Genomic DNA, 22,801 nt, shown 5'->3' with positions numbered 1-22,801 from the left:
AACATTGCATTGAACAACTTGTTTTTAGCGGCAGCCCAAATGCTTTGAAGTTCCAAAGCACCATAGTAAATTTACAGCGGTAGCTTCTCGTCTGTTATCAGCTTGATAAATAGCTGTTATTAACAAATGGTACGAAACTGTTTTTAATTTGGAAGTAACGGGTGACGAATGTATGTGAATTAATTTTCCAAGTTCATCTTCCGAAAATTCAGAGGGCCGAAGCGCGCGCTTTTTGCGCCTGCGCGATTATCAGTCACTGCTTGTTTTGACTAGCGCGGTATGACGTCAAAGGCAGTAGGCCGTGTTCGCTTACGGAGGACCAGGATTGGCTGTCAGGAGTGTCCGGTCCGGCGAAGGAGTAGGAGGTCCGGGTCGCCATATTGGTTGGTCGTGCGAGCTTTCTGTCGTTCGCGGAGAGAGCTGAGAGCTGTCGTCTGCCCAGCTGAGCTGTTAACGCGCGCATACGAAAGAGAAACGAGGAGAGACAGTGAGCGAGAGAGAGAGAGAGGGAGAACGAGCTTCTCTCGGCTCGATCGAAATACGGATTTCGAGGGTAGCCACCGGTTCTTACCTCACCGATCTATCAGAAGAAACCGGATCGGGACGGGACCGGCGCGGCGCGACGGCACACGTCGTATCTTTTTTCTCTCTCCACATTGCTGGTTGCGCTCGCGTTCCGCTGGTTACGGTTGGTGGTGTGCGCGCCTGTGTGTCTCCTCCGTCTGTCCCACCGTTGTGTGTGTTAACACGTTGTTCGACGCTGTCGTCGAACCCGGAGAACAGCCTCTCGGTGCGATCAGGCTACTCCGGTCGTCGAATCGAGCGGTGTGTGAGCTTGAATAGAAGTTCGAGCGTGACAGCAGCGGCGGCGACGACAGTATGGCGGGACAGACGATAAACGACAGGCTGCTGGCAGCGAGACACAGCATCGCCGGGCAGGGCCTAGCGAAATCCGTCTGCAAAGCTACCACTGAGGAGATGATAGGCCCTAAGAAGAAACATCTTGACTGTAAGTACACTGTCTTCCTCTTCTTCTCTCCCTTGATCTTGGCTCGATCGAACAAGAGAGTGTGGAATAGAGAGAGAAAAAGAGAGAGAGAGAGCGAGAGAGAGAGTAGAAGCAAGGAACAGAGAGGGAGAAAGAGAGCGAGTGAGAGAGAGAGAGACAGCGAGATCGTGTCTTGGATTCATTTTGCGGCGAATTGATCTCCTAGTAGGGACTATATACGTGCATCGTGTTTTACTTTTTCTATGGATAAGTCAAACGAGATTCGGCTGGTGCTTCTTGTCAAGCATACCGATTGAGGAAAGTGAAACGCTGTCCGATTGAGAACAGACATGTTTCTCGCGTCCGAGCTGCAGCTATTTTCTAAAGTGCATGAACTTCGCGAGAAGGTGTTGACGTTACTGTATTAGTCATGTCTGATACACGGGAATCACCTTTCATGCATCCCTCCCCCACCCTGGAACCCGTGCACGTTCATGGGTTACTTTCCATTTCGAGGCGTAACACGGAGGAAAGTGGCTCGTTTCAGGATTAATCGTTTATTTTCGAATGAGCCGAAACAGGCAACGAAAAAAACGTTCGGTTATCGACGGGATACTTTTGACACATTGGTTCGAAAACATTCGGCCGTTGTAAATGAACGGGGCCGATGAAAGAATCGGTATGCGTCATCAGGAATTTGGCATCGCGAACGGTCACGGTTCTCTGTTTATCATTTTGCTGATTATGCTTCCATTCTCGATCGTAACGAAGAATTTCCACAGAGAGACGCGAAAACCAAGAAAAAGAAAAAGATGGGTCTTATTTCTGCTGGGAACATGGGCAGAACTGCACGCGAGAAGTATTCGTATCGATTCCACGGTTCGTTGGAAAGCACCTGCCGTCACGTTACATGTCCGTCATCGTGCTTACGTTAACGCGCGTACGCGAGTGCTGATAACGGTCGAATTCGTTTCCCTTGCGTCCTTCTTGTACGAAATTTTGCTGGATCATGGAATATCGTTACCATAGATTGCTGGTAACTTGGTAACCTATGTTCACGCGATTCCAGTCCCAATTCTATAAATGAACAGTTTGTTAAATCGACGTCGTTGTATGTATATAATTGTTGTCAGATTAGGTTGCGTCCGTTGATGCCGGCACATGAATTCGCGAATAATTGTTGCTCCGTCGATACTCGACACGGTCCGATTCGAATTTCTAGTTGAGTAACGGTGAAAGTTTTTGCAGGACAGGATTCTTATTGATAACAGATGTCTCCTACGAAAGTAGTCCCCTCTGTTTCCGTCGTGACCGCGCCAAGTGGTCTGCTAACGATGTAACGTAATCGGTTTACAAATGTTGCCGTTCGAGAGTTGCGACTCTCGTCCATGACATAACGCTACACGTATCGTCCACCAGAAAAGGCTGTTTATTCGAATACCACGGGCTTCGAAATAGCTTTGAAACGGTTGCAAAGACATGTCGGCGTTTATCGTACGGTCGTTCCGGTCATTATGAACGTAACACTCGATCGTATTGTCTTATACGTACGGAACTTTTTTCCTCGATTGTTGGTAAACAGCATTGTATCGATCTAGGGATAGAATGTCGTCTCTCTCGATCAGGCACCTATCGATTCGTAAATAATCGTAACGTCAGCTTATTCTCGATACGACAGAGATATCTACCGAAATCTCTTTCTCGCTCTCGATTGGTTCTCGATAGTCGTCGGTGTCATGAAAATTGCGATTATCAATAGGAGAAAATGCCTCGTTTAAACCTGAGACCAGGAAACCGCACGAGTTCTTTGCGATTATCGATTCCGGTGTCGCTTGGTTGCATCAAGGTTTATAGGTACTTGCGTAGGTGCTGTGACCTGTATATGTTCGAATTGAAAAAGTCCACCCCTTTCGAAGAGCGTGTCACGTCGGGTCCCTGCACCTTTCAGTCACTACGAATTATTTCCAATTGCCCCGTTTGAACCCTGTCGCTCGAAAATTATGACGAATCGACGACGTTCGCGTGCTTATACACGTCCGCCCAAACTTGCCAAGTGTTTTACAGAATCTAATTTAACAAGGGCATCGGGCTGATAGGTAAAGTATTTTCTAAAAATTGTAAAACTGTCGTTGAAGGAAATATTTCGTTTCTCGCTAGTCATTCCGTATTGTATCGTATACCGGCGTTGAATATTTACACGTGTACAAACCGCGTTTCGGCGGTCGAGAACGCGTTTCCTTTTCAGCGGAACGCAACTCGCGGTCTTTCTTCCGGTCTGCTAATTTAGATAGCGAAATGAATTCCCGTCGATGATGCTTTCGTCATCCTCGGACGCTCCCCTTGCTCTCTGAATGAATCACGCTTCTTCCCTGATATCTCTGGGTGTTGTCGATTCCCTTATCAGAACTCGCATCGGACTGCAACTCGAATATCTGTTCCGGTTGTTTGTGGGAATTCAGCCTTTACCGATGCAATATCCATCTAACCTCGCCATCTGCCGGTTCGACAGAATCGTAGCGTCGTCGTCGGATCACCGTGACTTCTCGTTTCTCGTTCTGTGTCACGATTAGGTTACGGATAACTGATACCATGTTCTAGAATTCCTGACACCTACTATCACGAATAAGAATATCCTCCTAGATTTTATTTCCCCGAGATGGTCTGCCCCATGGGAAAGTCCCATTAACAAGTTGCATAAACTCTGACGCAACGCAGAAGCAACCAATGAACCTTGCAACGAGCCTGAAAAGATCCTACAATTACTTCCGACTCCGGTGAAACGCTACCTCTTGGATCCTAGGTGCTTTAAAGCTTATTTTTAGGCCACGGACACGGATTTTTACGGAATGAATCGCATACTTACTGACCGTGGTTGTTCCCCGAATAGGAAAAGTCAACGAAAGTCGAATTCTAAAAATCTCCGAGGATCAAAAAGGATCGAATCGATCGCGTAATAGACGAGCATCCAGTGAACTCTCTTTCGCACATGCTCACTAGCAGCACTGCCGCCTGCTTGCTTGCTTGCTTGCCTAGGTATTACATACGTATACTATTTCGTCCGAGATTCTGTCTGCGTATCGATCGGCCGTACACTTGATTCTCAGACGATGACCTCGCGATCGTTCCGTTTCTTCGTGCTCTTTCTCGCGGAGGCCACGTCGACGAACGACCCCTTTTGTCACTTTTTAAAGTAACCTAAACCGTATTCGCGATTGTTTCGCTATCCGGTATGTTCCACGGATTTCCTTTTACTGTGGAACTGACAACTTTCAATTTGGCATCGGCGTTGCCGTTCACGGAATCATTGATATTTAACATTTCATGTAATTAGAGACCAGTTTTTCACCGCGGCCCTTTGTTCTCGCCGATCGGTGATAGCCTACTGTCTCGTTCAACGACTCTTTCATCATTATTGACCGGTATTTACGTAACCCCGCGAGTTCACAATATCTGTGAACGCCGCCGCCGTTGAATCCGTCTACAATTATTCACTCCAAGATCCGTGCAATTTAATCGCCAATGTAACTGTATGTCGCGGTTATTGCACGATGAATCATGCCGAGGATTTTTTTACAATAGACACCTCATCCATTGAATATCGTTGCGCGGCCGTAGATCGATGTCCCGATCTTCTCACGCGTTTTATTTCTCGAGTTGCCATCGGACTGTGTCCTTCAGCCTGTTCCATTTCGAGTCCTCGTAATCGTTCGGCTTGACCAGTAGTTGCGGTTCGAGTATCTCCATATTTTTCGAACGACCGTCGAACGGTAATTATTTCGAACGACTGATAGGCCACAGATACCGCACTAGTTATGGAACAGGACTAGAAGCAATTTTTTTGAACGAGACTCAACTGAGAATCTGGAATCTAGAGCATCAATCTTTTTACTTACGCGATCCAATGCATTTTCTTTTACTGCTATTGCGACCGAAATGATGGAATCGGTTGGAATTTATATTTATTTATTTTGAACTGTTACACATCGCGAGCAATAGCAATGCAAGATAATATTTAGTCGGCCTTGTTTTTTTTAAGACGCATTGGAAGAATTTCGAATTTGAATTTTCCGTTTGGTCGGTATTTTGTACCGACAGAGGGATTTCAGTCGTTACATCGGTGCGATGCGCAGTTCCAATAGAGCCCAATAGATCGGCTTGTAGACAGGTTGAAATTTCTTCCCGCCATCGAAAGTATAGGGCAATGGCGGTGGACAAATTAGGCTCGTCCGGCTTTAGTTCGGTTTCCAATGATCTCGCATTTGTTTCTGCCATTATCGTCTTTCCAAAACACGTTATCGGAAACGCCCCCGTCATGCTCGGGGCTCTGGTGGAACATCTCCATCGTATACACCCCTTCAGCTGTCAGATAATGCCGATAACGGTTATGTTCGTCCATATCGTTTTGCACTTGCGGCTGGCTCGTGTTCCCGGCTCGTAAGTTTCCTTCCCGTCTCTTTCTTTGTTGAATATTCCACAATGTTATCGTCGTGCCATTATAAACACGTCGTTAATTACCGCCGTCCTTATCGCTTTATTTATTTATTTATAACGCCGACGATGAAAACAAAGGGGCCAAATCAGTCCCGAGACTCCGATCGATTTAATAACGAGCCGCTCCAGCAGCCTTGGAAAATTAGTTCCTGTAGCGCAGAAAATCCATTCTACAGTCGAACCGGGAAACGTTACTGGTTCAAGGTCACCGGGGACGCCTCTACCCTCTACCGCTTCACCGGCATTCATCCCATCTTTTTCTTTACATCTTTTTTTATCTTTTCCCTCTATTCTCTACCGCTTTACTAATCTACCACGCGAACCTTTCTGTCAGATACTCGCTGTTAGTTTCATTGGCGCAAATAAATTTTTCATTAGTCAAATAAAAATAAACAGTCGAAATTCATTGACATACTACTGCCGTATTCAGGTACTTGATGTTGAATATCTTATGCGGTCATACTGTGTCGGTCGTGTATGGAATTGTTAGTATAGTTGAAATTGTTAATCCTGAGTTAGATCTAGAAGGTAAAATCGTTTGGACTGGTAGAGTCAGCATCATGTTAATTAACTTCCAAACAAATTTGTTAACTACGGAGAGAAGAAGGTCCGGCGTACGGCTGACTCTCCATTCAGTTCCACAGTCGAGTCAGCTGTTCTCCTGATAGCGTCCAGTCGCATATTGATTTTTCCGGAGCGAACTTGCAGGTCTTTGGTTCCACTTGTTACACCGATTCGAACCGGTGGGAAATTGTAAAAGCAGCAAAACAAGCAGGATTAAAATATTTTACGAGTCGGACATCGCGAATAGAACCGTAATGAATGAGTTAGGACATCGGCAGCTTCTGTTCCCGTTCAGGAGGCACATTATTAGAAGAGGAAACGCGACAAGGTCGAGCGTGCCGCTCACCGGTGTGTTTTGGCACAACTCGGGGCGCACGCACGCATACGATGCACTTTCTTCTCTTTAAATAAACGGTTTGCCCCCCCCCCCCCCCTCCCGGCCACAAAGGAATCACCATTGGCTTTTGTTTTGTTTTGTTTTTTTTTTAGATTGCACAACCACATGACACGAAAAATTGTGCAAGATCTGAGGATCTCTTTACGCACACGCAGAAAACAGGAAACAAAAAACGAGAATGAGTTTCGGTTCTCTTGTAAACAGAGGAGACACGTGGTGGTTCTACGCGTTCAGAATCGGGAGATGTACGCGTCGAGTGTGGATATTATTAGCGACCGATTGCGAAATTACTTGGCGATATTTAGCCCTTGGTTGAACGCCGAAGCTTTTCCTAGTTGTCATCTCTAATCTTATATAGCGTGTAGTCATAATTTTATGTAATGATAATAACTGCTACGTATTGTTTCCTACAGATCTCTTGTTTTCTGTTATTTCTCCACTGATTCGAGAGCGATTTGCGTTGCATCGACCGATAGAATCGTTTGCCACTTTGCTCTTTCAATTAAGGGTTATTGCGATTTTCTTCACTGGGAGAGTCTGGGGATGGCAGAAAGAGAGAAGAAACTGGTAGAGGAAAGGGTGTACGATTAAAGTTAAATTGTTTTGTATCCGATTCGGTAGTCGGTTTTCCCGATGAGATTAATTTACTTGAGCGTTCGTATGGATGAATTAATCGGTGAACTTCTGCTTGTAAACGATTCCCCATGCAACGATACGTCGTAAGTGGTAATAATGACGGTCTATCGTTTCAGATTTACTTCACTGCACGAACGAACCGAATGTGTCGATACCGCAGCTGGCGAACCTCTTGATCGAACGATCGCAAAACACAAATTGGACAGTGGTTTTCAAGGCTCTAATCACGGTGCACCATATGCTCTGCTACGGCAATGAGGTAAAGTTGGTCCAACCTGCTATGCAGAACAGGACTCCTTGAAGTGCTCCTTAGATGAGTCGAGGTCCGTTTGAAGCTGGACGGATATGAACTTTTTTCCATCACCGGCATAGGAAATGACAACAAAATTAAATTTAAAAGAAACGCAACGGCGACGGCACTACTTTTAATTGGCTTTCCATTATACTGGTTTTATTCTACTCTTGTACTCTGATCTGGACCTGAGCATCAACAGAATCAGGAATCGTTTCTACCTATAAAGTAGAGAGAAAAATTGAAAACTATGAATTTCAATTTAAACGTGATGAGAGAAGATTGTGCTTCATAAAGGCCGTAGCTATTGTAACTCAGGACACCCGAGTAGCAAGAGGTCTGTTTTGCAATTCGGCCTGTTTCGATAGCAACTCTGCTTCGCGGTATCTTCTTTAGCCCGTAATGAGCCTGTTAACAACACCATTGTGTGGAACTTGTTTCTGTCAGTTCGCGGCTGCTGAATTGCAACGAATCTCGAACAGGGTATTATTTACATTGGTACAGAGGTCGTCTAACTCATTTCAGGTTCAGTAATGAGTTAAAGAGGGGAAGTGTCGTCGCCCTTGCTCGCACGAACGTGCTCGAGATCGAAGTCCAGCACACCCGCGATATTCGAGCGCGATTCGAGCATGATTTGCGGTTCAGGAGCCGCGTTACGTTTTTTAATTTACCAAGAATTCGAGTTGTGGCCGTTTCGTTTCAAGTACCACGGCTCAGAGAGTCATTATCACAGTCAATTTGAGATTGGTCGTGTATCATATTAACGGTGCATTGACCTTTCTGTTGCAGAGGTTTACACAGTACCTGGCATCCAGCAATAGCACGTTTCAGCTCAGTAATTTTCTCGATAAGAGCGGCGTGCAAGGTAACTTGGCTTTGTTTAAAGGACTACACAACACTGATCTGTGTCGGGTGGTTCATTTAAACGATCCCGGTCTGTAGCTTCCTTATTAAAGTTGGTCGAATTCCCTGGGGACTGTCTTCTAACTCTATCGTCTGCGTTTACTGGGGGAAAAAAAGTAGATATAATTGAACCACCTTGGACAGAACGAGAAATAGATCCCTATCTCACTTGAACAATTTTCTGTTGAATCGCAAAGTTACTTTGAATGCAGTTGCACGCACGCGCGCACATTCACCGCAAACTGTTAATAACATCGAGTCGCGGATTTCGCACGAATCTTATGAATTTTTATTAACGCACATCCCTTTAATCCATTTAAATAAGAAACTTGATAAATATTTCCTGGCTAACTTGTTAGCATTCCGCAGCTATCTGTATCTGGTCTTTGTCTATGATTTACTAACCTGGAACTAATTTTCTCTCTGTATTTGGCAACAGCAGGAGCACGCATCGGTGAGTTTTTCTATTTAGCCGTACTCTCCTTTTACGTTTACGGATACTTAATTGTCTCGCCTTGGTCGTGTGCTAACCATAAGCCTAACAATAACCGCGGGTTCCTACGGGCACAGAAGTACAGAATTACAGAAGTATACGTAGAAGGGTGTTGGTACTTGATTTCCCATTGGAAAACGTTAGTTTGCCCTTTGCTGGGAATTATTCTGAACACAGAGAAATGGTGCCGCAGGACCAACAGCACTTCTGGCATATATCTCTGGGTTTCTAATTAAATTGAGAGTGTTCTTCTTTTCTTTTTCACGGGGGAGACCGAGACGATTCAATTCATCGTAGTCGCGTGACGCACTCTTCCCATGTTCAGAGACTGAAAGCGTGTCAGGATCGATAGTTTTAATAATGCCCTCACGCTTCCACCTGTGCTGCAGTTGCACTCGGATGTCTACACCGGTGGCACTAATTCCTCTCGGTCTCTCCCATACACGGAACAAACAATGCTAGGGCTGATGATCCGGTGAAACTTATCGAATCGATTCACCGGACCAACAATAAACATCAATAAACATCTTTATGGAAACATAATGAACATTTTTTTTTAACCGGAAGCCTATTTTTTATGATTTCAAAGGATTGTCAGCCGCCCACGACTTTGTCTATTAATTAGTTAACTTCGTGATAAACAATCGTCTGTTGTAAATGTCTTGGAAAGGTGTCCCTTCAATGTATCTTTAACATTTAATAAATGAACGTGTCTTTTGTTCGTCAGGCTATGATATGTCACCATTTATCAGGCGATACGCCAAGTATCTCAACGAGAAGGCTCTCTCCTATAGAACCGTGGCGTTCGACTTTTGTAAAATGAAAAGGGGGTAAGGGACCATAGCATTTTAAGACGGTAATCGCGTCGTTATTATGAGAACGTTAATGTTCTTTTACGTTTTAGGAAGGAGGTGGGCACGTTGCGCACAATGAACGCTGAGAAATTGTTGAAGACCCTGCCGGTGTTGCAATCGCAGCTGGACGCGTTGTTAGAGTTTGATTGTACAGCAAATGATCTCACGAACGGAGTAATTAACATGGCTTTTATGCTTCTTTTTCGAGACCTGATCCGACTATTCGCCTGCTACAACGACGGCATTATTAATCTGTTAGGTAAAAGGTTTCTCTTATTTCATTTGAATTATTTAAAGTCCATTGGGTTTGCTCATCGTTGCATTTTGCAATTTCAGAAAAGTATTTTGATATGAATAAAAAACAATGCCGGGAGGCTCTAGACTTGTACAAGAAATTTCTTATAAGAATGGATCGGGTCGGTGAATTTTTGAAAGTAGCCGAGGTAAGACGATTTATGCTGCTAACTTTAAAGTCTACTAGTTTAGTGGTCTATAATACTGATTGGTTTTCAGAACGTCGGAATCGATAAGGGAGACATACCTGATCTAACAAAGGTAATCAGACATTTAGGTCACTAAATTCAATTTTCAGAGAAACGATTCAGACGATCAGATTAATTTTACTTTTGATAACCGAAGCGACTCAAATACCTGTCAAGATATTAAAACTAGACATTTGCCAGGCCCCAAGTAGTTTACTGGACGCGTTGGAACAGCATCTTGCCTCCCTGGAAGGGAAGAAGGGCTCTGCGGCCAATACGCCCACGCAATCCGCAAGGTATGTCGATCACAATCTTCCTATACGATACGAGTTTATGTTAACGTTCAGAGTATGAGTAAACAGAAACTAACTTTGAAGAATATTTTGCGATATCTGAACGTATTCTCGTTTGTCAAAGTAAATGATATAATGTGAAAAATCAACAAAATCAATTACGCAAAAAGAAAAGTAAGCGCAGACGCATCAATCAACAAAGAAATAGGCATTGACTATCCCAACAGACTTTCTCCCACGTTTCTGCCGTTTCTACCGTTTCTACAAATTCTACAAACACAAAAATACAAATCCCGTTTATCATCCGACCGATAATCATATTCTATTCTCCTCGCAAAATGTTTTGTCAGTTTGTAGGGTGAAAGGTAATGTGGTCATTTGTTTTTTATTGCTTGAGAAAGATGCGCTTTCACATTGAACAGTTTCTTTTCAAACCCCACATCCCCTGTTCTCTTTATTTCCGTTGATTAGTCTTTTACGTTGCGTTCTATATAGTTGCAGTTCTCGATTTTCTATATATGTTTGTATTTGAATTGTGTTTGCTTTTTCACTTTTAGATATTGGTGAAGCATTTCCAGTTTTCTTGTTTGAGCTGCATACCCTATACACTACTGCTGCTCAAAAGTTGTGGATCATTTAATCGACGACACTTGTTGTATGTATGGCATATTATTTTTTTCTCATATACTCCAACGATCCAAGTGATCCGAAACTTTTGAGCTTTAGTAGATATATATGTGTATACATGCATACGTAATATATGCACTGGTGGGTTGAATACATGCGTGCGTACATATATTTATTTTCGATAAATCTTCCCTTAGCTTACAAATTTTTTGAGTTTCGTGCGCAAGTTATGTTTTCTGTATCTTTTCCGTTGATTGTCTCGCACATGTCCAAGGTTTTTGGTTCTTGGTTCTTGTACAGTTTTGAAAAATAGCACATTGTCAAAGTGCATCGAGTTGTGAGATATTTCTTGAATCTTCACCTTCGCGATGATAATTCTGTTGTCGATGAACAGAATTGATTCGTTTGCTACCACTGAACCAAAGTGTTCGACCATCGTCTAACAATTCTCAAGTTTTCCCGCCCAAAGAAGTTAGCGAAGTAGGCGATACTATGTTGCACACAAGTAAATTTCTGTATATAAGTGTACGTCTGCCAGAGAGAGCGTGTCTGTGTACGTGCGTGTGCAAGAGAGTTGGTTGTAGCAGTAGCAAAGATAAAAGTAGGATCGTCTTTTTTCTGCTGTGTTATTCGTTCGTTGTAACACACATTGTCATTAGGTGGAACGAGTTCAAAGTAACCGCTTGCGTGTGCTTCCGTTTAACCCGTTAACCGGAGTAGAACGGGTCTGCGCGTCGGTTCTACTCGCCTGAGCCCCTTCCTCTGTTCCTTGAAAATAATGTTCGAGAGACGCTATTATGTTGTCTTGCTTCTGATATTGTAAAATCAATCGTTGACGGTTAACGGGTTAGAAAAGACAGATATAGTCAGGCCAGTAGTCAGCTAAATATGATCTAGCCGAGAGAGATGTACAAAGAAAGAAAGACAGACTGTATGACTTGGTGAGCACGCGTGCGCGTATGGGAGCACTGATTAGTTGAAAACTTTTTTACACATCGTTGTATCTTTATACATATTACACCGTTTCTTTGTTTTTTTGTTTGTCTTCTCCTTTGTTTTCAATGATCAACGTTCCTTTTCGCTCCTTCTCGACCACACTCGTCGTCTACGTTGAAAACGGCTTCTCTGTTCCTATCCTCTTGCGAATCCACGACACTCCATCGAGACACGTCCATTGGCCTGCCCCCGCCCATCGCCCCACCAACCCCACACCCCACCCCCTATCATTCTCCAAGCAGCAATAGAACGAATGTAAAGTCGGGAGTGTCCGCCCTGTCTTCCACCAGTACTGCGTTTGGAACAGCAGCCAGTAATAATCGTCTCGACCATACCGGAAATGGACACATCGATGAAGCGCTCAGGCAACAGGCCCTCGCTGAAGAAGAGGCCGCGATGAACCAGTACAAGGTACTTCAACATCAGCTTCTATCTAGAATATCCTGTCCACGTTGCCAGAGTATGCTCTTTCAAGTATCTCATTGTCTTTTAATTTCAGGCGAAGGTACAATCTCCACCAGGCGGGCCCAGCACAAACCCATTCCTCAGTTCACCTACAAACAATGCCGATCAGCCGATCGTAGATTTGTTTGGCGCACCAACAACAGCAGCGAACAACGAAGCTCAGGTAGCGTTATTTAGACAATCCTTGATAGTCGTCTGAATCAGGCATGGGCAGAGATAGCAAAGAGAAACTAGACTCATTTAGGGTAGGCGGTAGCCTACTCACGGGGAACACGCCTATTTGGGCGTTAGTATAGAGAAGACCCGCCTACTGCCTAGGGCAAAGAGCATTTGCTGTCCACGCTTATTCTAGACCGACGTTGAATATACTTTAACCGTCAAAAATTGATTTGATTGGTTGGAGTCGCAGAAAGCATCGGATGATTTGCTCCAACTGGCAGGAAATCCGTTCGCGGATATGTTTGGTGCACCGCAGACTGCTCCCGCCCAAACCGCACAGCCACAGAACAACATGTGGATGACTAATGGTAACGGTAAATACAAGTTTGTTTGTTTTCTTGTTTATTTATTGGTTCGTTTCTTCCCGAACAAATGTACAGATCACTGTATCCTCCCGATCAATCGTTTTATGTTTATTTCATCCGTTTTTTCATTTTTGATTTGTAGGTTTCGCGGCAGTACCATCGGCAAATAATAACTTTGTTACAGATAATAGCTTCTCCTCCGTATTCGGTAATCAAGACTCTCAGTCTGGTGAGTATTAAATCCATTGTTGCTTCCTCTCTCTCTCTCTTACACACACATACACATTATGTCTATCTCAGTTATAACAAAATTTATACTGCACCGTTTCTCTCTCTCTCTCTCTCTCTCTCTCCCTCTCTCTCTTTATATATATGTATATGTATACATATACATATATGTATATATCTGTATCTGTATCTATCTCTATCTTTATCTCTCTCTGTCCTCGTTCACATTGTACATATATACATTCCCCGTGCTCTATACTGCAAACAGTTTATCGCTTTACATTTTTTTTCTCGTATCATTGCATCCTACTATAAATTGCCTAGATTCATAGGTGACGATGCCTGTGCAAGTTGATCCTCGTTTAAGATTTTCTGCAGGAATGCCCCAGGGACATTTCTGTCCAGCAACACACAAGGACAACACGTTCCCATAGTTCAGATACTCAATAGCAATTTTAACTGGTTTAACCGTAAAAGTAACTGTGCTTCGTAGTATGGGCCTAGCGAATCTCAAGCAATCTCGGGACACTTGTGTCAACGTTGGAAGAAGTATCGATGTTCTAATACATTGTTAAGAAGAGGACGCTGTCTCGATTTGTTCATACAGTCTAGACAGAGTCCTCCACATAGAAAACCACAGAGAGAAAAAATTATACTCAAAGATCTCGTACTAAATTGGAATAATGTTGCAGCGCGTTAGCCAGAAGAACAACGATGTTTCTTACCCTCGTGATCATCCACATACCACCACCACCATCACCACCACCACCATCATCATCATCATCATCATCAACTTCTTCATCATCATCATCATCATCAACTACAACATGATCATCATCATCATCCTAACCGTCCTACGGAGAGCGTGCACGCAATAATGCTCGTCGAGGCAAACAGTCATTCTTCTAATCACCCAAAAAGATGCAAAATTAACCCAAGGCATGAATGCCGAAGCTAATGAATGCACACCTTGATTTTTGCGCAAGCTGGTGCTCCAGGAACGTCCGGATCCGTACCGAACCCATTTATGTCCGACTTTCCCAATATCGGTGGGCAACCGGTGCAGCCGAACGCCCCCGCTTTTGGTATGTTCGATCAGCAGCAACAGGCTGCTGGTGGAGCAGATGGTAGCGGGGTGATTGGCGGCGACGGTCAGCAATCGGCGCAGACCGGAGACCTGTTTGGTGCCGGCGGACAGTCGGACCTTTTTGGAGGCGACTCAGCGGTGCCCATGGCCGCGGAAGGGACCGCCGGGGATCCTGCCGGCGAGACAGGGTCTTCGGCGAACCTTCACATGGGCAAGTCTACCGCCACACCGCCTTCCAGACCGCCGCCTCCTGCAAATATCGGCAACGACGCTCCTAGACCCTCCGTACCGGCGGGCCAAGGAGCGGCGACCGGTAAACCTAGTCAAGGTCCCAATGCGCCTGGCAAGAGCGCTTTCGACGATTTAAATGATAGTATTCGCATGGCACTGGGCGGGTCCCCGTCGCGATCGGCACCCTCTGTCGCTCAACAAATCCCAACCGCGCAACAAGCACAGCAACCTCTGCAACAGGGTTTCGGCATGTTCGATATGGCCGCTAATATGCCAGCCACCGGGCAGCCTGTTATGCCTGGTGGGCCGATGATCGGCTACGGTATCTCTAGTCAAGCCCCGGCTGGATACGGTTCCCCGGCAAAACAGCCGATCTCAGGTGACAGGAAGTGTATAGATGTTTCCTCACACACACTTTCTCTCTATCTCTCTTTCTCTCTTCCTTTCTTTTTCTCTATGCTCTATTATGCATGTACTTCAAGGCGAATCGATGATGCTAAGCGCGGATCGCCGGATACGTACTCTGTTCGATATGTTTGTATTGCGTATCGCGATGACTGTTTCAAGGAGTCAGCATTTGTATTACAGTGCGTGAAGTTGCTAGGATAAAGAGTTTTCGCTTGAGTGTTTGGAAGCGTTGCTATATCGCTTGTCGTTTTGAAGTATCCATTGAGACCGGCAAGAATGTACTGTGTGCATCCGATTCGATAGCTGTTAGAGAAGATTGGTGTCTTGGATCAGGCGCGCGATATTAGCTAGAATAAGACATTCTAGTAACTCTAGAAATATCTCGCCATTGAGCCTCTACGCAGAGAAATTGGTAACGGAACGGGTACTGCGTTCCATAAGAACGGAGTACATGCTCCGGGAAGCGCGGCATTAGCGACTCTTCTTTGGTGAATCGTAGACTGCTTTGCTTGAACGTCTCATCTCATTAGACTTTAATGGTTGATTCACGATCTAACACCGTATACACATCACAGTAGATCAGATTATACTTTGTCACTACGTTCGGTTAAAAAGGAAGCATGGCATCTTTGGCATGACTTGTGCAGAGTCATTAGATAGATTCAGAGGATAATAAGTTCGAATAGATTAGAACCGTTATCATTTTGTTTCGATTTATAAATTCTATGGCACAGTTATGTTTGATCTTGTAAGCGGCAGTAATTTATTATTTGTTTAAGATCCATGCTTTTGTTGTTACAGAATTACGTTGTTATTTCTGTAATCAGCTTTTTTTGTCGTTTTCAATTCTTTGCTTATGGGGCTTTGGCTGATGTAGATGTTGCTTAGGTTTTGACGGTATGGGCTCGGTCCTGATGCCAGCCGCTGTAGCTGGAGATAATCATATTTCAGCAGCTGGGCAGCAGCCTAACGCAACAGCCACGGGCAAAGTCCTTACCGGAGATCTGGACAGCAGTCTAGCTAGCCTTGCCCAGAATTTGACTATCAACAAGAGCGCGCAGCAACAAGTCAAGTGAGTTGAAATCCTGTCTTTCCTGGCTTTCGACTACTGTTGGTAATTTTGTTGTATATGCAAGCATAACAATTAAATGAATTTCTAGGGGAATGCAGTGGAATTCACCTAAGAATGCTGCGAAGACCGGTGGCCAAGTCGGATGGACACCTCAGCCTATGGCAGCGACCACGGGCGCTGGTTATCGTCCAATGGTAAGCGGACCTAAATTGTCAGCTCAGTTATAACGGCACGTTGTTCTTGATCGTTACAGAACTATTGTTTCCCTTAACCACGTTTCGTTTATGTTGTTCTTACCGACAATATGAGCACGATAAGTTATCTGCTCTGAGCCTTTGCCATTGAACCGTTATCCGCATGCAATTCTTACTAGTTATCAGGATCACTGATTTTATTATTATACAAACGTATTTCCGTATAGTCGACATGTGATAAGCATTTTCGCTTGTTCTATTTTTGCCGTTACGTTGCCGAACGACAAGATTATATTGGTAGACGATAGATAACCGAGGAGAACAAGTTCAGCGACAGAACATAGAAAAATTCTTAGATAATTTATACTTTGTTGACCCGGGGTTGCTGTCATGAACTGCAACACTGCGTTGGCACGCTTGCTTCATCGCTCGATAAGCTTTCGCACAGATAAATCACTGTCACAGGATGAATCACTGTTTGATTAATGGCACATATTTTGAGAGAAACTCTTCGCCCGGGACATAGTTTCCCAATGTATATTTTTTTCTTTTTTCAACATTTTCTAAATGAACAATAGTTGCAAAGGGTTCGGAAACTGTTGTGAAACTATGGATTAGAGCAACGCTGGGTTAGCATAAATATTCCTAATTAGAATTATATAGATTAGAAGGTGATTGTTGATCGGTGCACTTAGTACAATGCATGCATGGCATATGGCATGCTACATGGCTGTTGCAGGGTCAAGGAATGACGCAGCTTCCTCCAACTGCCCTGGCCTTCCCTAACCACACCGCAGCGTTGGTAAGTTAGCATTACACACTCTGCGAGAAAGAAGTCCTATCTGTTTCACGCGGCAAGTGTAACAAAGTCTAACTAAATCTGTATGGAAAAAAAAGACGACTCAACGGCGAAAGAAACCGTTTATTCTTGATCACTACCTACCTAAGGAATAACGTTCGAGTTTCCACTATGTTATGCTGCATCTTGCTACTCTCTGTCTCTGCTTTTACATTAATTCTCTGTTGTACAGTTGAAATGCACACGTGTGTTTAGTCTCTCTAGTTAGATTCTGTATCTTTCTCTGTGTTATTCGAACGCTGCACGTGACGATATTCTTTGAACCACCGATTATAGTGTACATAGTGAACTATTATCAGTGATGCAACGGTTTCTATTGTACATAGAGATACTTGTAAATACACTATGGTTGCATCGGATCCCTTTACACGCATCCAAACCAGTCTTAGAGCCACTGTACCAACTGTATCCCACCTTAGAACCACTGTCAAAGACGTATTAGATACTAACAACTAGACACTATACACTATAAACGTTCTGTCACGACCCTAGAAAAGCAAGGTCAGTCTTTGGATCATATTTGAAATATACCAAAAAGAAGATGGTACATGAAAACAGGTGGACGTGAAAATGGTAAACGTTCCAGACAAAGTACAGGCTGGATCTGATTGGGCGGCTTTCTGGTGTCCCTAGGGAATGCAAGGTGTCCCAATGGGCATGCAGGGCATGAGGCCGATGATGAACGCAATGCCTGGCAGTCCCGGTGGCATGATGGTTGCAGGAGGAGCTGCGCCAATGATGATGTCCAATGCGAATCCCATGATGGGTGCTAACCTCCAGCAGCAACCGCAGCAGCAACAACCACAGACTGCTGCGCAACCACCGCAAAATAACGCGGTCCAACTCGATCCATTCGGTGCTCTGTGAAGTGATTAGGTATCTATCCACCCTCACCAGTAGTGAGTCTCCAGTGACGAACCGACCAGACCGTGTACATACTTCTGATTAACTGTAATTAACGCTTCCGTTGTGATTAACAACCCAGAGATATTCTATCCTCTACACGATCTCTCCAAGTAGATTGATCCACTAACTTCTTCTCACAATCGCGTCTTGTACATGCTCAGAGAATAATTATAGGCTTCATGCTCGCTGAGGTATTTGACACAGTGTCAGAGTAATGCTACAGAACCGCCGAGACACGTAACGTTTAGTTAGTTAGGTCTATTAAATAATATTGGTATCATTCGTGTAACGATGTCAACACTTGTTTTATCTGCTTTCAGGAGTTCGGGCTAGAACCGAGCGGACGAAGCACCAATTCTGTACATATTGTGTAATATGCCTAGGAAATGTGCCCTGCTTGCTCTCGTTATTCTACGTAATATCCGTGACGACCAGGCTCCTCGTTCTCCCCAAAAATACACGTGTCTGCATGCTGTGGATCATCATCATCGATCAACGGGACACAACATCTCTCCCAACGTTAACATTTCTACATATGCTGATCCAGTATAATCGCATATACGAGTTTATTCGGTTTAACGGCGGTTGCCTTAATACGAGAAATACATGTATAGTCTCCAATTGTAAACACGCTTACAAAAATTATACACACGTATATAGACACACATAGAGAAACTAACAAATGAACAATTGTACAAGGCAACTAAAGCAAGAAAAGGAGTGAGAGAGAGAGGGAAAGTAGGAAAGAGCGCTTAGAGAATGAGAACCGTATTGCGTTTAGAATTTCATGAGCGTGGATGCGACTATTCCGTAAAAAGAGTTGACTGTGATAGTACTGCATCGACATTGTAGCGTTTTCCAGTAATTTAGCTAGGGAGCCGGGAAGATTTTGAATGAACGTATGCGTGTGTATGGGTGTTTGTTTTATGTTTGAAAGAGAGAGAAAGTCAACGAAAACCGCGACCGCGTAAAGAACCTTTTTTCGTAGACGAAATAGGGGGTTTAAATAGTAGCAAGCTTTATACACGTGTTGCAAGGTATCGAGAAAACGAGCATTCCTTGGTTGGCGCAAGGGAGCCCGTAAATGGGTGGTTCGTCATGATTCTAAACGTACATACGTCGAGGAAATTCTATGAATACGATGACTCCAGAAAATCTCCGTACATTAAATTACCGATTCTCGACAAATTGTCGATGCTGCAATTACTATAATTTGCGTAAATAAATCTAACACCAAGTTTTAAGGATTTCTTGTAAAGGAGGAGCTTCGATGTTCAGATTTATAATTGCTCTATACATGGAAAAAATTGTTTTCGGTTTTTTGGCTATTGTTTTATGTAAAAGCATGTGAGCATAAAAAGAACCGTGAATTGGTAAAAAATGGGACGAGTCGAGTTTTACTGTTACGCGACTCGTTTTTTACGAGATTGTAATAATCCAAATGTCAATAATTTGCCAAGAGTCAGAAATTAGTGTATTTTCTGGAGCCACTATATGGGGTCAGCCAGGTCGTTCTCCGGCTAGATTGCATGAGCACGTTCCGCGCTCGTCCAGATAAAATTAGTCTATGTAATAATTAATCTCTTCGGAGTGAATCGCTGCGCATCAGTTTTATCGGGCGTCCAAGTTCTCCTCCTCGGTTGTTGTTCGTGTGAACGTGCTGGCGCAGTTCAACGGGGGAACTCTGGGACACTCGATTATACTAGGCCGAGTATGCATGCATCTACATTAATTATTGTACAATTTTTTGCGTACCGCATGTTGTGCATATGGCCGTGCACACGCAACCGAATTCGCGCGTGAGATTTAACGTTGAAGATATAAATATCTAAACAAATTAATAATAAATAAATAAATATAAATATATATATATCTATATATATATGTATGTATATGCATGTATATATGTATATGTATATATATATATATATATTTACATATATATGTATATATAAAAATGAATGTATATGTATATGGCGTAATACTAATCTAGCGTACCCGTGTCGTTCTTCACATTTCATTTTTTCGTACTATTTACCCATGTATCTTTTGTTTTCGACTCAGGGCGCTGAAGCAATTACGACGTATCCTTTGTTAAAAAGTATTAAATACTAAATGAGAACTATATATATATATACATAAATATATAAATAGGTATACATATAGAAAGAAGGAGAGCGTATATGTGTGTGTGTTTTTGAGCGCGTGCATGGGGAACGAAGCATGAATGAAAAAAGTGGAATATTAGTTGGTCTCACTAATGTTCTTTATCTGTATACCGTTCCGAACTGTCTTAATTAGGTATTCGAACGAACTATCTACTCAAGTTAAGGTTTATGATACTCATATGATTATTATGAATGTAATATCGCGAGTCTACAATTCATTATGGTACTATTAATATAGTCAATAATTCCCGTTCGAAGGTCTAATTCGGGATTCGTTCTCGTCCCTCCCCCGCGTTGCGAATCATGTGCGCGCGCGACGTATCGCCTCCGAATATCCGCGAATAATCGTTATTTCCGTTGTCGTTAACGGAGGCCGTTAGGGATCCTAAGGGGGCGGCGAAATCGGTCGTGCGTTATGACAATGCGTTGTACCTTGTTTTGTCGTGGAGTTGTACCCGCGAAATTTGTTCGTGAATCATTTTTTCCACATTGTTCACGTGAATGGCTCGTGTACAGATTATAAAATTTTTAGAGGGAGCCTGAGGTTATTCGGAAGCGAGAAAACATCATTGCGTACCTCTGTGTTTACTCATCCACGCCTGGTCTATGGTTGAAATTATGTTTTCTCTTTGATTTTGTTAACCATGTTCGAGTTTGTTTGCTGGATAAATTAACGCTTTACGCACCGATAGTTATTTCATAGTCATTTACATATCAGAGTCGCGTAGTTCAGGATTTCTTATTGAATTGTTTAGTAGCGATCATAATTATATTTATAAACCAATATAGTTGTCTTGAGTACTGTTACGGGTAAGATTTTTGAGATTATCATTTAAAAACCGTAGACTTCAGGTAGATAAAGCGTTAGGTACAATATCGAAGCTAGCAAACGTCAGGTGAAACCTTAATTGAATTAGTTTGATAGTGTTCATTGATGTTACATTACCGATTGTCGAAGCTATGTCTCGTTCGGATTGGAAGTTGGACCGTGAGAAGCCAGGGGTACGCAGGCTCAGCTTCATTGGATGATTGGCACCAGTGTCAGAGATATCAGGAAAGAAATGACTTCTAGTTCAGTTTTGTGCGGCTTGCTTCGTGGAACAAGGAACCGATTAAAATGGTAACATTTGATCAGCAAAACGTATGGTCTATTTATTACTCTCCAAGTGAACCTTTCTTGTCGATTCGACTGTTTTCTATAAAAAAAAAAACGAACGTGTATATCTTTCAGGCGTCGTCCCTTGAGGATTTGCACCCCTGACACCCCACGAGGGTCAAGCCTGCGACTTACTTAGCTTAGGTGTCCTTGTATAATACGGTTCTGGGACTTGGCGAGAACAACGGCCGTAGGAGACTAAGTCATAAATCACACACGTTCAATTAACAACTATGGATCATGCGAGAAACAGGTCACCAATAAGTTTCAAAGACCAACGAGAATTGGACGCACCCTTGCTAAGTGTAAGCTGATAGCACTCGAACCGGGGAGAAAACTTGTAGAAGCATAGCAAATGGTATATACGCACGTTAGTTCGGACCAGATCAGTTCACCAACGGACGCAAAAGCAGAGAATGAAAACTTACTGGTGATCGAACGTAACAGGACAATATTACATGTACATGTATAAACGCATATTTTAATGAGAATCATAGGGCAGTAGCGAACTATGTATCTCTCCCTTGTAAGTTAGCGGAAGACAACACGATGTTTAAAGCGGAGAGAATAACGAAACGAGAAACGCTATATCAAATCTTTCGTCGACCTCGCCATTAACGCGTTCAACGCTTTGTTTGGAGAGTCTGTACTTCTCATGTCTGCCAATTAGTCAATTGCGAGCAATTATTTCTTTTCGTATCATTTGCTAGAACAGGCACACTTTCTGCCCCTGGAACAGAGCAATCTTCTATCTTCACGTGTCCAATGGACCAAGATCAGTGTCTGCGCTAGAAGTTTATAGGCGTCTGTAGTTTATTGATCATGGAAGATAAAAGTGTCTTGTCGTTATCAGGCATTTATCATTGTGATACTACTCAAGGACACTTTCATATTATAATTATAGAATTAAAAGAAAACGGGACGATGGAAGTAACAAGAGCGGTGAACGCGTTAAGAGCGCCAGCCTAGAGGAACGTGTAAAGTCGCTAGTACTTAGCGGACATATTTTGTTTAACAAACAAATTATCGTGAGAATGAACAAGCACTATCTTTATCGGTAGTCTAGGAGTCGAACAGGAGACGGAGGAGCTGCTATTTTTTCGGGTCATTATGCGGAAGTGTCTATATACCACACCTCTATCACGTCATTTCATTTTTTCGTTTTATCTTTCCATTTGTTTGAACGGTAGCGATAAGCGCGCGCGCGAAGCTCTTATCGATTTCAATGGGACAAAAGATATATACTGTGTACCAGAATCTTGTAATATTAGTTGAGACGCTATTATTTACCATTTTATTTTGCATTAATTGTCATTGAACGTCATTATGCGCTACGGATATGTTGTAACGATTATTATGTAAACATGAATGGCGTTTAATAGAGTATTTATTGAAATTGATGATTCTTTGTTCTTTACTTTGCGTGCACAGAACTGAAATCTCTTGTATTAGTCTCGGTTCTCGCCTGATGGGCACAACTGATTCTA

At 43.2% G+C, this 22,801-nt stretch overlaps 1 protein-coding gene across 21 annotated transcripts; it reads left to right on the top strand.

Annotated features, from left to right (window-relative positions):
- Positions 1-314: 314 nt before the first annotated feature.
- Positions 315-22,714, top strand: Lap (phosphatidylinositol-binding clathrin assembly protein lap). 21 transcript variants are annotated; one of them, XM_078186205.1, is made up of 19 exons: positions 315-1,009; positions 7,193-7,335; positions 8,158-8,233; positions 8,714-8,725; positions 9,492-9,594; positions 9,669-9,877; positions 9,955-10,061; positions 10,132-10,173; positions 10,302-10,396; positions 12,307-12,427; positions 12,516-12,644; positions 12,891-13,014; positions 13,148-13,234; positions 14,220-14,930; positions 15,848-16,031; positions 16,120-16,225; positions 16,965-17,027; positions 17,718-17,960; positions 18,311-22,714. In XM_078186205.1, the coding sequence occupies exons 1-18, from the start codon at positions 880-882 to the stop codon at positions 17,949-17,951; spliced, it is 2,676 nt and encodes an 891-aa protein (XP_078042331.1). In that variant the 5' UTR covers positions 315-879; the 3' UTR covers positions 17,952-17,960; positions 18,311-22,714. The 21 variants fall into 21 exon arrangements, with proteins under 21 accessions (XP_078042331.1, XP_078042326.1, XP_078042330.1 ...); XM_078186200.1 differs by having other exon boundaries at positions 12,259-12,427; XM_078186204.1 differs by having other exon boundaries at positions 8,711-8,725.
- The last annotated feature ends 87 nt before the right edge of the window (positions 22,715-22,801 follow it).

The sequence above is a fragment of the Augochlora pura genome, chromosome 7 (assembly GCF_028453695.1).
Source record: "Augochlora pura isolate Apur16 chromosome 7, APUR_v2.2.1, whole genome shotgun sequence".
NCBI classification, from domain to species: domain Eukaryota; kingdom Metazoa; phylum Arthropoda; class Insecta; order Hymenoptera; family Halictidae; genus Augochlora; species Augochlora pura.
The sequence above is the reverse complement of the archived record's forward strand: the minus strand, read 5'-3'. Positions and strand labels throughout refer to the sequence as shown.